The 13,331-nt window shown below is 38.7% G+C and overlaps 1 protein-coding gene across 2 annotated transcripts in view; it reads left to right on the forward strand.

Annotated features, from left to right (window-relative positions):
* The first annotated feature begins 6,238 nt into the window (after positions 1 to 6,238).
* The window catches only part of malrd1 (MAM and LDL receptor class A domain containing 1), a 53,593-nt gene continuing 46,500 nt past the window's right edge, over positions 6,239 to 13,331 (forward strand). For both annotated transcript variants that reach the window (XM_070852871.1, XM_070852872.1), the window contains exons 1-5: positions 6,239 to 6,556; positions 8,719 to 8,850; positions 8,982 to 9,070; positions 9,174 to 9,338; positions 11,858 to 11,954. In XM_070852871.1, coding sequence (XP_070708972.1) covers positions 6,379 to 6,556; positions 8,719 to 8,850; positions 8,982 to 9,070; positions 9,174 to 9,338; positions 11,858 to 11,954 — 661 coding nt within the window. In that variant the 5' untranslated portion in view covers positions 6,239 to 6,378. The remainder of the gene's footprint in view (positions 6,557 to 8,718; positions 8,851 to 8,981; positions 9,071 to 9,173; positions 9,339 to 11,857; positions 11,955 to 13,331) is intronic.

Here is a 13,331-nt window from a genome sequence, read left to right on the forward strand (position 1 = left end):
CAGGAGAGGAAGCACCCCCTCCACCAGAAGCTGCCGGAAGCTCCTTGAACTCGTCCCCGTGAACTTAACACATAAAGGGAACCTTCTGAACTCTTTACCCACATCAGACTTGTCCTGGCCGAATAGAGTGCATCACCCAAATCATCCAAACCATTGGAGCAAAGACATCTCTAATGGTGCCGAGACATTTTGACGTATTTTGTCTAAACTGTGTTCTGGGTGAGGAGTATTGCAATCTATTGCCACACTTTCTCTGCGTGCACAGTGGTAAAATTTTTTTTACAGTGAATCATTCAAGGTAGTATACCAAGACTGATGATGTGTACTTAGACATTGTGACAAATAAGTAACAGCAGTCACAAAGCACTATAGTGTAGAATACAGAATATATAAAAATATAAACCAAGAAAACATAAAAATATGAATGTGTGGTGACCTGGTGGTTAAGAGGTTTGGTGGACTGATCATGGACTGGGGCGTCTCTAATATGAGCCTAGCTCTGTCATTCTCCATCTTTCTTTCTTTATTGCCTCTCATCTCTCTACTGTCAAATTTCTACTAAGATACTACTAAAAAGATGCTAAAAACACAGTTAGCACATAAAACATTCAAGTGAAAACATGGTGAATTTTAAAAAAATATGCTATAAATAAGTTTCTCTGCCACTTTTTGAAAGGATGTTTGAAATTCAAGGTGCAGCAACAGCATTAATACAGTCATCTTTAATTTTCAGTTGTGACCTTGGAACATCTAAAAGTCACTGCTGTGAGGATCTGAGGCTTCTCCCAGTGCTGAGAAGGGATAACTCTTCTGAGTGCACAAGGGCCTGACCATGCCATGCAAATTGCTTTGTGAGGTAAAGGTAATTTTTCTTTCTTTTTTAATTTAAAGCAATAATGTGTGATTTCTGTCTTGTTTTGTCTTCATGTGATAGAGGCACAAGTGACTTTTTCAGCATGTTTTGAGTGAAAAAGATGCTTCATATTTCTTATATTGTATATTTAACATTCTGTTCAAGATAGCTTTGGATAATTGTGCATATTAGTATCTAGGCCAAGGAAAAAAATGTTTTATCAAAGTTATGCAGAAAAGTTTTCTTTTCTTTTATGGCACCAAAGCTGCCTCAAATAATTGCAATTAAAAGAGAGAAATGCTGTATGTGTATAATCATCAGCAATAAATTATGTTGTTAGGAAGGACCGTGTAGAGGGAGAACAGGAATGGACCAAGAATTGACCCCTGGGGTACACCACACATTAAAAAGACTGACATGAAAACTTGAAAGTTTATGGAGATGTTCTGTATCTTAGTTTATACCATCCCTCCTCATCCTGGAGCTTCAGGTGAAGACAGAACGTGACATTTTTATCATTTACTGATATGTGATCTAGGAAGACAGCTTTTTTATCATGACAGGCTTGGGAAAGCAGGAGGTTCAATGCCACGTACGTGATGGACAAGATAAACATGAGTTCACAGCAGCAGTTAACATCACACCACATCAATCACCTTAAGTATCAACCTAAACCGCAGACATGGCTTGTTGCCTCATGTAAGCCTTGACATTTTGCTCTATTATAGCAGCATTTATAATTTCATGTCTGTATAGTTTATAGTGTACAAGCAGTTCTACAATGTATTGAGCAGGATATAGCCAGCTGGATGTTGACCACACAGACTCACTGCCATGACGAATACATGCAAATGCCTCAATTACAGCAAATGCTCCATGAATTTGTGCCCCGGTGTCATCTAATTATTCACACACACACACACACACACACACACACACACACACACACACACACACACACACACACACACACACACACACACACACACACACACACACACAGGGCTGTCATGGTCATGTCGTTATAGGTTGCAGAACTTGAATATTAAAAAAGATCTGAAAATCTGAATCATACTTTTCATGACAGAGTATATTACACTGAGGCTTTAGTATCAGTTTAATGTTTTGTGAAGAAAGTTTAAAGGTGAAATTTACAGCGGAGGAAATGCCTGTTAATTCGGGTCAGATCTTTGGCATCACTCTGGATTACCATCATAAAACCTGTCCCTTCCTGATCCCCTTTACTCTTAGTCATTAGTCAAGCTGTAATTATTCAGGTGATATACCTCAAAGGCTAATGACCGGAGGGAGAGAAGGACAAGTTCTTTGCTCTCAAAAGACTTAATCATAATCTGATGCATCATACAGAACCTGTCATACTGATCTGGAGCAATAAGTCACTTAGTAATTAGGTAGGTTATTATAAGAGCACATCTGTTGCTGTACTGCAGTGGTGGGATGTTACTAAATCATGCACTTGTACAAATTTGACGTAGACCTACTTTACTTAAGTATTTTTAGTTATTGTATATTTCAACTCCACCACATTTTAGATGGAAATATTGTACTTTAGATCTTAGAGGCAGCATCACTGCATGTAATGTCAATTGAAACAAAGTATTAGTCACTTACGAATCCATACATGTACTTTCACATTATCACAGAAAAAGTGCTTTTTCGCATCCCTTCATTTCTGTGTGTGTGGAATCTTGTGACAGCTCTCTGCAGATGTTTTAGGTGCACCGTGTAGAGCGGGGACATGCTGAAAGTTCAAATTTCTTTGACCCGAGCTGCACTGACCTTTGTGGGCGCAGCCAGTCGCTGTTGACCACTGCTTGAACTGAAAGACGGACAAAAACCTTGTTACTCCAAAACTGTACAATAACAAATTGGCCAAAAGTATGGTAGAATATCAGCATGCAGCATGTTTCACCCACTGAGCCATAGAAACCTTCTGATAGTTACATTAGCATTGTAGCTAAGGTGGCACTGATTACTAATCAAAACAGCACCATTTTGATTTGTGGTGCAGTAAATACCAATGTAAAATGAATTGATTATGACCCTTGTTTGTTCACAGTCACAGGGCCATTTCTCTGGATTTTGAATACTTTAACTTGTGATCCTTAAATGCAGCATGACCACTACTCTGCCGCCACTAGATTTTAGCTAAGGTGCAGGGAGCATCAGCAAGTGCAAACTGATAAAAGAGATTTCCGCACTCTTAGATCTATGAAGTGTTTCACTTTATTTTGAGCTATCAGACCTTCATCAGAGCATACATCATACATCTCCGTATGCTCTGATGAAGGTCTGATAGGCTGAAAGTTCAAAATAAAGTGCAACACTGTGTAGATCTAAGTGTGTGAAGTCTCTTTTATCAGTTTGCGCTTTTGATTCCTTAAAAACAAAATCTGATGACTGATGACACATTCAAGCAATAAAAAACCAAACTTGCTTCCTGTAAGTTACCTTGTATGACTTTTTACGAGTGTGTATTTTGGTGCCTCTTCAATACTGACAGGTGGCAGCATTGTGGCAGGACAAGGATCGATCTGGCAAATGTGATGCACGAGACTCAGGTGATAAACACAGTCTGGATTTCTGTCTCATTCCTCTTATGTGGCTCATTTTTCAACACTTGTTGGCTGCTTTGTGCACAATCCTATGTCACGGGGCACTTCAGGATCTTCCTACTGTGCTGATTAGAGGTGCTGAATTTAACGTCTCCTATAGGTACACTGTTAAGATTAAACCTCAGTTGTTACGATGACTTCACTCAGCAGTGAATCATTGAATTCACATTGGAGGAAAATTAGCAGGTGCTGCACATTGCCACATCTTGGTTAAGAATGTGAATTGGCTGCATTCAGAATGCGATGCTAATGCACTTCGCTGTTCATATGTTCTAATTAACAAACTGTCGAAAGGTGCCACGGCAGGAAAAGAGCGATTATGAAGATGAATGGCGAGGCAACATAACTTAGCTTTCTTTTTCTCCTCTATAGCTACCTTTCCTTTTAAAAATGCAGCCACACACAGAATCGTCAACACCTTTCCTGCTGCTGCTGAATAGAAAAATGTCTGCGAATGTAAAGTGTGGACATCCATTGATTGTTTTCACCGTGCCAAAGCAGGGCATAACCTTTGTTTCGGCTCTACATTAAAAAAGACAACAGGCAAGTTTTCTTTGTACATCCTGGATTAATATTCTGGCCAATCCTTCAGCATCTTTTTAAACTTGGGATTTCAATTTCTCCATTGCAGGATATGTGCTGGTGTGTGAAGGTAACCTCCTTCTCACCATTACTCAGATGAAACATTAACAGAGGGTCAAAGGCAATCAGTCTGGTTACATACAGGAACATTTAATCACATTGTTTTAATATGTACAAGACTATGTGTGTGAAATAGATTAGTTTAAATCTTTGACAAATTGTTGCACTGTTCACAGCAGCCCCTGGGACATAAAAGATAAATTTGTCTTATTTAAGTCACTTGAAGTGCTGTTTTGCTTTGACCTCAGCTTCGCTCACGAAGGTGAATTGAATCAAAAGAGTTCTTAAGAATTCACAAGCTGTAAAATAGAAGATGTAGGACATACATCAACAGCCTCAAATTAAGGTGAGCTGAGCTGAGGAGGGAAGATTTGCATTTTTAGCCATGTGGACGGCTCTGTAGAGGGCAGTGCGGTCTTCTGGATGATCCACGACTCTGGTCCTGTCACCTGTGAATGAAAAAACTCAACTACTATGAAATGCATTGCCATGAAGATGTACACAGAAATACATGTTTCACAGAGGATGAATCCTGCTGATTTTGACTGACCTTTTCTGCAGTTGCTCATGATTACAGTGATGTGCTGCTCTCTCTCTATTATGTTCCTGTATGAAAATACCACCTTTATTTACTGAACAATGAGCTTTGTACAGCCCTGTTGGCTTCACTTTTTGCCTGCAGATGTTAATGACTCCCCCTTGTTGAGATCAGCCAATGAGTCACCATGATCGACCGTGCCGTTATTATGTACTCCTGTACCCTCCTGTCACATTTTGAAACTGGAGTAAAATGATTAGTCTGTTAGTCATTATCATCCTGACCTAAAACTGCTTTCCATCCCATGTATTTTTTTCATCCTGACAATGTTATTCAAAGTGACTGATTGAGGTTTGCTCACATTTCAACCCGTGGCTCTGTCTCAACACACTGCCAGCTGCGCTCTATACTCTCTCACTACTACTGCCAATAGAGGTCAATACAGACGTGATCTTTTCCTTGTTGCATTGGTCCCTTGTCCCCCATGGAGCCGTCGAGCCTGCCTTTTTTTCTCAAGGTTAATTTCATTTGAACTACAGCAGCTCTTGTACTGGCTTGCTGCTTGTCTGTTTTAAGTCCCTGTCTTTATCGATTGCTGTGAAATGAAATTATGCCTCACTGTAAAGTGGGGCTGAGCCCTGTTGGACACAGTTAATGATCCTCTCATAGCAGTTCATATTCCCAGCCTCAGCTCCTCTCTCCCCTGTTACTGTATATGTTCAATCCACCAACTTGTAATAACGTGGAGCTGATATAGTTTATCATGTTCTCTTCACAGTTCCCAGTTATAACTGGGTTTTGCAGTTAAATTATGTGTTATTAGCAGAAGTTATTTAAAGTCCTCTATCCTGAAGGAAAAGTAAATACTTGCATACTGGTTGTTTAGAAATTTATTCATGCTAAACTCAGATGGTGAACATGAAAGACATGAAACCTGTCATTGTGAGCATGTTAGCATTTAGCTAAAAGCACCACTGTCCCTAAGTATAGCCTCACAGGGCTGCTAGCATGGCGGTAGACTCGTGTTTCCCTTTGGTTGATAAAGCTCCGAAGATGCTTCAGTCAAAATTACATGAAGGTTATTCTCTTTCTTTCTGATATTGAGATGAAAAGATTTGCAGTTTTTTTTTTAGTTTTTGCACAGCTTAAACTAACAGGATATATCAGGTTAATTAGTGAGCTTTAGAGGTGCAGTTGGGTGTATTTTGTCGTCTTCAAACTGAACCAACCTAACTGTTTCCAGTCTTTATGCTAAGCTATCAGGCTGCTGGCAGTCGCTTCATATTCACCATTCAGACAGATTGTATCTACTCATATGACTGTTTGCAAAAAAAAGCATGTTTCCCAAAATGTTCCTTTATCCCTCTCCGGTGCTTCCAATGTTTATTCAGACATAACAGTTTTTTAAAGCTGATCACTAAAATGTCCTCACTTTCTTTATGCTTGTAACGACTGCGTTAAAACCACAAACACACAAACCAGTGAAGTGACCTCATTGAGTAACAGCCATAAAAGCCATTTATTACCCTTTACAACACGCCAACAGCTTCAACACACATACAGGATCAATCCAAGATCCATGTAAAGTGTACACGGGGACGTAAAGCTCCACCTGGACAGGCGCTCTTCCTTATGTCCTAATAACAAAATGCTTTACTTGGAGGTGAAGAGAAGGTGTTCTTGTTAAAGGACAAACAATAACAAGGCTGATGACGTTGCTGCTGGGCTCGGCGTGGTTGCTGTCGGCCCTCTCTCTGGTGTTTACCCCTGTGACAGCCGGGGCCTGTTTAAGTCAGGAGTTCAGCTGCTCTCAGGGGTTGTGTGTGCCTGAGGACTGCGTGTGCGACTTCACTGACAACTGTGGCGATGGCAGCGACGAGGAAGACTGTGAGTAAAGCAGAAAAATATACAGTGTAGTACATGTAATTAGTGGAGGAGGAAGCATTCAGATCATTTAATTCAAGTAAAATTACTCATACCTGATTTATCATGGTTAAAATACTCTGCCCTGCTTTGAAAATGAAAGTGTGTAAGTATCAAAAAAGTGTAATTAAAGTATTACAAGAAAATGTACCCTGTGACTGTTATAGGATTACACATCATATCATTAGATTATTATTGCTTATCAATGTTAAACCAATACTATTGTAGCTGGTTGAGTTGGATTTAATTTTTAACTATTTTGTAGAGGCCTGCAACTAATCATTGATTTCTCCAATAATCAATTGACTTGTTGTTTAGTAAAAATTCAGAAAAAAGTGAGAAATGCCGTCACAATTACCAAATAGTCCAAAGTGACACCTTCACAATGCTTGTTTCATCAGACCAATAGTCCAAACCTCAACATTATTGAAAATAAATTAAAACACCTAAAAGGAAAAGCAGCAAATTTAGAGATTGGAACCATGAAGTGCTTTTTCACAAAAATAACTAAAACAATTAGCAAAATAGTTGTCTTTTTTTTGTTTTTTTTTGCCAATCAACAATTAATAAATGATTCCAGTTGTACTTTTATACTGTTAGGTAGTCTAATGTATAACAAAATCAAGTAAAAAGTACAATATATCCCTTGGAAATGTAGTGGAGAAGAAGTATAAAGCAACTTAGCAGAATACAGTTAACTTAAATTTGCACCTAAGCACAGTATTTGAGCAAATGTACTTAGTTACACTCTATGATTGATAATAGTCAAAACCTGAATGACATTACGAGAATAGAGATGAAGACAAGAGTAGGAATTAGAGAGAAACAGACAGTAATCCAGTTAGAATATATGTTTAAAGTTTTCTTCCTCAATGTTATGTTGCATTTCCCTCTTTCAATAGTGGGAATGTTGTTAAAACACTGTATTGTTAATAACCATCCTAGAAAAGGGCTCAATTGATACAGTATTTCAAGTTCTTGTTTAGTCATTCGAAATAAAAGTTAAACATAATTTAAACATTGCTTGCTGTCATGCAAGCAATGTTCTGTGCCAAAAGTGCCACTTTCATTGAAGTATCCTAAAATATGTCGTTAAAGTTTGTCGGAGCTTTTCTACCTTGAGGGTACAAGGTTTTACATTCCTTTATGCTAAAAAAAAAAAACACACTCCTTTTTGAATACTTGTGTTTCCTTGAATCATCTCCCACAGCAACACACATCTTTTAAAATTTTCCCACGTTGTTTATTTCAAAGTTTACAGAAGCCTTAAGGGCAGACTGTGTTTCCTGTACCTTGTTTTGTGAAGCTATAGCTGTGAATAGTTTGGTAGTTCAGGAAATCCAATTACATTGGCACGTAAACAGGCCATGTACTGTATATGTGGTGCAGTGAAATGCAGTGTGGCCTTGTGTGAGAAATAAGAATTAGAAAAAAGAAATAAAGCCTCCAAATTAAAGAGAAAAAAAACAGCCATAAATAGATAAATGTTAAATGTTCATATGTTACAATTGTAAACAAACTATTCAACGAAATGTTGTTCACACTTTTGCAAATGGACATATTTTCATTCAGGCACAGAAATGTGCTATATACATACATCCTTTTTTATGAACAATTAAAGTAAAATCTAGAAGTAAAATGTTTATAAATCATTCTAAACATATTTGTAATTGGCAGCTTTTCTTATACATAACACAAATATACAAATCTGAATAAAAATGGACACAAGCTTAAAGAACAATTGATATGTTCACTATTCTTAACACAGTCAAAAAAAGCAAGTAAAATAAAATACATGTACTCCCGTTAAAATATTACATTTTTACATATCTTACAATGTTGAGTAATGCAGTAAAGTAAAGTGTAGTTCATCGTTGAATCATTGCTGGCATACCTCGGAAAATAAAGTATCATCACTAATGCTTTAAAGTCCCTGGCTGCACATTTGGCCATGAAGCCACATAACAACCCCTGCTTAAAATGAAAAAACCACTTAGTGTCTGAGCTTGGCTGAGCTGATGAATCTTTATAGTGCACAGAAACCACAGCTAAGTCCCAATACACAGATTAATTGTGAAATATATTTCAGGCTGAATCATGAAAGTGAAAAATGTTTTCTGTTGAAGGCTCCAGATATAAGATGTGTGACTTTGAGGAGGGATTCTGTGACCTGATCCAGATCTCGGAGACGCGCTCTGGATGGATCAGAATGACTGAAGTTCCGGGACTCAAATACAACCACGCTAACAACACATCAGGTAGGAGCATCTGACATTTATGGAAGATATTACAAAGCCATTTTGAATTCACAACCATCACCTAAAAGTGTCTCTGTTTTATTCATATTTTTTCATTTATGCACTCTGACACCTCTCTCTCTCTCCTTTAGCACATTTTCTGTCTCTTCTACCTGTCAGAGAAAACACAACCATAGCAGACCTGAACAGTCCCGTCTTCCTGCCTAGTCAGACTTGCCAGGTAAAGAAAATCTGTTGTTTGGGAAACTTTGGCAGAGAAAAACCATTGACGACAACAACCCGACAACTGCTGGTGATATCTTCCTCATATTTTCATTCAACAGATGAGTTTTTATCATTACGTTGGAGCAAAACATGGAGGTGTCCAGGTGATAGTTCAGGTTCACTCACTGGGTCAGAGCACGGAGGTGTGGAACTGCTCCTCACAACCACAGATGGAAAAGTGGCTGCAGACAGTGATTAAGTTCTCCAGCAATCACACTTTTCAGGTCTGTAACATTCACAGTTTACTATCATATTTAACTCTTCTATCAAGTCTGACTCGGTAAAATACATTCTGGGCTCCAAAGAAAGCAATTTATTTTTTTGACAAAATAACGTACAAAAAAAGTCAGTATGCACATTAAACATGCCTGATGTTTGAAGGTGCTTTTGACACTATTACACCATCGCCCCACAATGGAAATGAAGATTTTTTAGAATTGCCTTCTTTCTAGAAAAAGAGTAGAAAAAGTTGAAAGCAGTATGTATAGTACATAGTGTAAGCAGTTATTGTATACAGTGTCTCCTTAGCTTGACACTATTATCACTAATTTTACTGTAATGAAAAAAAAATCTATATTTTTTTTTTTTACAAAACAAAGCAAAATAGTAAGTCCTCACTACTCTTGTTAAGTAGCAGTAAACAGTTGTTTTGTTGAAAAAGCCATAACAACCGACAATACACCTTATCTACTTGTCTAACACCTTAGCGACTAGCTGGTGAGCATAGTAGATATTTTCCTCAGGGGATGGTGGAGACCAAAACAGAGCTGTAAGAGTGAGTATATAATCTATTAGATCATCAAAAATACACCAAACAAATACATACTTACTCTGTGTTTGCTGGATCTGTAAATAAGCCAACAAATTAACAACATCAACTTAAAATGTAATAGTATGTTGATGTTGTGGTTACAGCTTGTATCTTCTGCACTCACATGGCCAAAAAATCAGATAATGCAGGTGTTGCGTATTGTGATGCATCGCAAGTTGGCATATTGCCGTATGGTATGAAACCTGTAGAAAGACTGCTGCTCATAACATATTTCTTGATAGTTTTATTGCTCTTTAAGATATACCATGTAAGACAGAGTTTACATTTCCTTGAAACTGATAAAGTTGTCACAGCAGAAACAAGCTGCACAACAGGAGCCATTTATGTGCAGTGAGGGGGTACTGACCCAACTGGACCCTTCAGAGGCCATCTGGAGTCCTATGAAACCTGCAGTTCATGTCCTTCTTATATCCTCAGACAATGTCAGCGTGCCACCCTTCTCCTCTTCTCTGCCTTCACCATCTGTCACTGACTGAAGCCAGCTTAGTTTCATAACATGGCTGAACCCGCGCCAGGGGTAAACAGAGGTCAACCCTTTGCCAACGATCATTTTCCCCTCCATTAATCTACCTCCCATTTTAAATGCCGTTGACTTAATGTTTTTTGAACAATTTTGGAGGAAAAGTACCAGCTGACAAGTATGACCAATAAAAAGTGTGTATTTGAGTGCATTTTCCCATCACACACGATGACACAATCTGCCGTTTGTTTAGATAAGTCATCAATAACGGGCTGTAAAACTCGATCGGCGTAGATAAAGCTGTGCTGTGGACTTTGATCTGTGCAGCTTTGATATTATCAGCACTGTGACAGAGAAAATGTGATGCTTTTAGCTAGCTTGCATTGTGGCTATTTGGGGATCGCAATGTGTTTGTCTGTAATTTCAATATCAACGACTATTAGATTGCCACGACATTTGGTACATTACAGTTGTAATAACTTTGGTGAACCACTCACTTTTCATCAAGAGCCATTACCAGGTCAAATCAAATCAAAACTAATGACCAATAGCTTCATCTGTACTTTGTGCTTCGTGCTAGCATGCAAACGTGCTAAACTTAGATGATGACCATGATAAGTAACCAAATAATGATCCTTTGTTTGAAGGCCAGATGAGCAGATGCAGTGTTTCACTCCCTTAATTTTCAGTCGTTCACCTTTCAAAGCAAGTATTTTCACTTCAGCTCATCAATAAGCGTTCAAGGTACAAGGTTCATTGGTCATTCTGCAACACAGGGTAACAACCAAATACAAGTTATAGACCCAATTGCGACATAATCAATCATACAAATTACATATTACAGAAATATGACAGCCAAATCAAACAGGCAAAACCAACCAAGGATCCAAATGTCAAAGCTGGCTTCTTCTAGCAATGAAGTCAACAGCCTCCTGCAGGAACACTGAAAAAGTTCTCTGTACTGAATTCAAGACCACCATCTTGACAGTGGAAATAAAGCTGGACCATATTCAAGCCACAGTGTTCTATGTTCTGGACTTTCCTGTGGCTGACAGACTTTTGATCCAATATGTTTACAGCACTTGGCCAGGCCCTCAGCACAGCTATCAACCCTCTACCAGTCTTATTTGACCCTTCCCCTCAACTCTGAATATGCCCAGTACGATACAATGTGCCATTCATTGTGTCATTTACTACCCTACTGGCCATTGTGAGCATGTTAGCATTCAGCTCAAAGCACCATTTTGTTGAAGTACAGTCTCACAGAGCTGCTAAGCATGGCTGTAGACTCTTAGAAATAGTCTGACACACAAATGAATTTGCATACAACACATACTACATGCAAATGCCCTAATGCACACATAGTAAATGTGGACACAGGCTAAAGATAAACAGATTGTGTAGACAGATAATAAACAGAGGTGATTTACTGATTTCTGTGTGTTTACCAGGTGGTGATTCGAGGGCAACTTTCAGCTGACATTGAAGCCTCTGAGGTCCTGGCCATCGATGACCTATCCTTCAGTCCCGGCTGCGTGACTGTGCCTGGTATGGCTACCATTAATAACATCTCACTACACAGAGGGGACAAGTTCAGACCTTGACATTTTGAAATATCGCCACACATAAACAGACTGCCACAAACTTGTTGTGAATACTGATAACAGGGGGAGACATTAAAACATCCAGAATGGGATTCATAACAGAATGACTGAATCATTAAAATAGTGCTTACGACACATTTCTCTCCACAGAATATGGAGCACAGACAGTGCCGCAGTCTATGGGATTATTTATGTGTGCTATAGTGTGCTGCCTGCTCAACATCTTATCTGAGAGCTTTGATAAAGCACTGTCCATGCAAGTACAAACTATAGCATCTTTACAACTGCTATTACTCATTGAATATAGATGATGATTCACCTGCTCCCTGCCTGTAAAGCATTGATTGTCTGGTATTGACTCCAACCTCTGGGCTTCATCTTCTTTAGGTCTCTTTCTCCAGCACAGCTGGACAGAGCTGCTCCAGAGCTTGGGTCAATGTACAGATTTGAGTTACATGTCAATAGTCTGAGCCAAAGCAACCCAGTTTTTCAAGGATGTTTGCAGAGATGGATTTTTACTTACTTTTTATTTACTTTCTCACTCATTCATTCATGACCACGGAAAGCCAGCAGGCATGCTGCCTAATCTAGATAATTTATTCTGGCTATGTTGCATCTTTTTTGTTAGTAGCAAGTTGCTTTTTAACCAACCATAAGGCTGAACTTTCCTGTTTGTCCCTTGTGGTATATAATACCTAAATTAGCTGCCTCCTACTCCTCCTGTTCGTCCATGCTGGCTAGCTCAACTGTCAGTCTGATTTTACTTGTGGGAAACCAGTGTTTCTTTACCCAGTGGAGTTAAATTAAACCATGTCTGTATCACAGATATATTCTTGTTACTAAAACATAAAGTGGCTACAACCATATTTTCATTTAGCGTTTTAGCATCTTTCAGCTCATTTTTTGGTTTTCTCGCCCACAGCGTTACTATTTTGATTCATTCTCTCACTCATCTGTTCTCTACATGCCCATAACAAAAAGGCAAGAGCTGGCAGCTGCCTGGTGAATATAGTGGAGTATTAGCAGCTAACGAGCCTTGTATGTTCTTCGGGAATTGGTAGAGACCAAAACAGAGCTCAAAGGAGAGAATGAATGCTAATGTTGCTCCATGTCTGCTGGATGTATACAGTAAATGAGAAACTGTTTGCTCCTTCGCCACAAATTACAAACAATTGCAAGTTCAAGTTTCAATTTTGTGTTTACAGCTTGTTGAGCTCCCAAGGGGCTGAAAACAAAATCCAGTTGAGTAAGGTGTGTTAAATAACCACTTTGACTGAGTTTGTTGGACCTAGTTTAGCATGTCTAAGCTGACAAGACAGAT

Source organism: Pempheris klunzingeri, chromosome 21, assembly GCF_042242105.1.
Source record: "Pempheris klunzingeri isolate RE-2024b chromosome 21, fPemKlu1.hap1, whole genome shotgun sequence".
Taxonomy (NCBI): Eukaryota; Metazoa; Chordata; class Actinopteri; order Acropomatiformes; family Pempheridae; genus Pempheris; species Pempheris klunzingeri.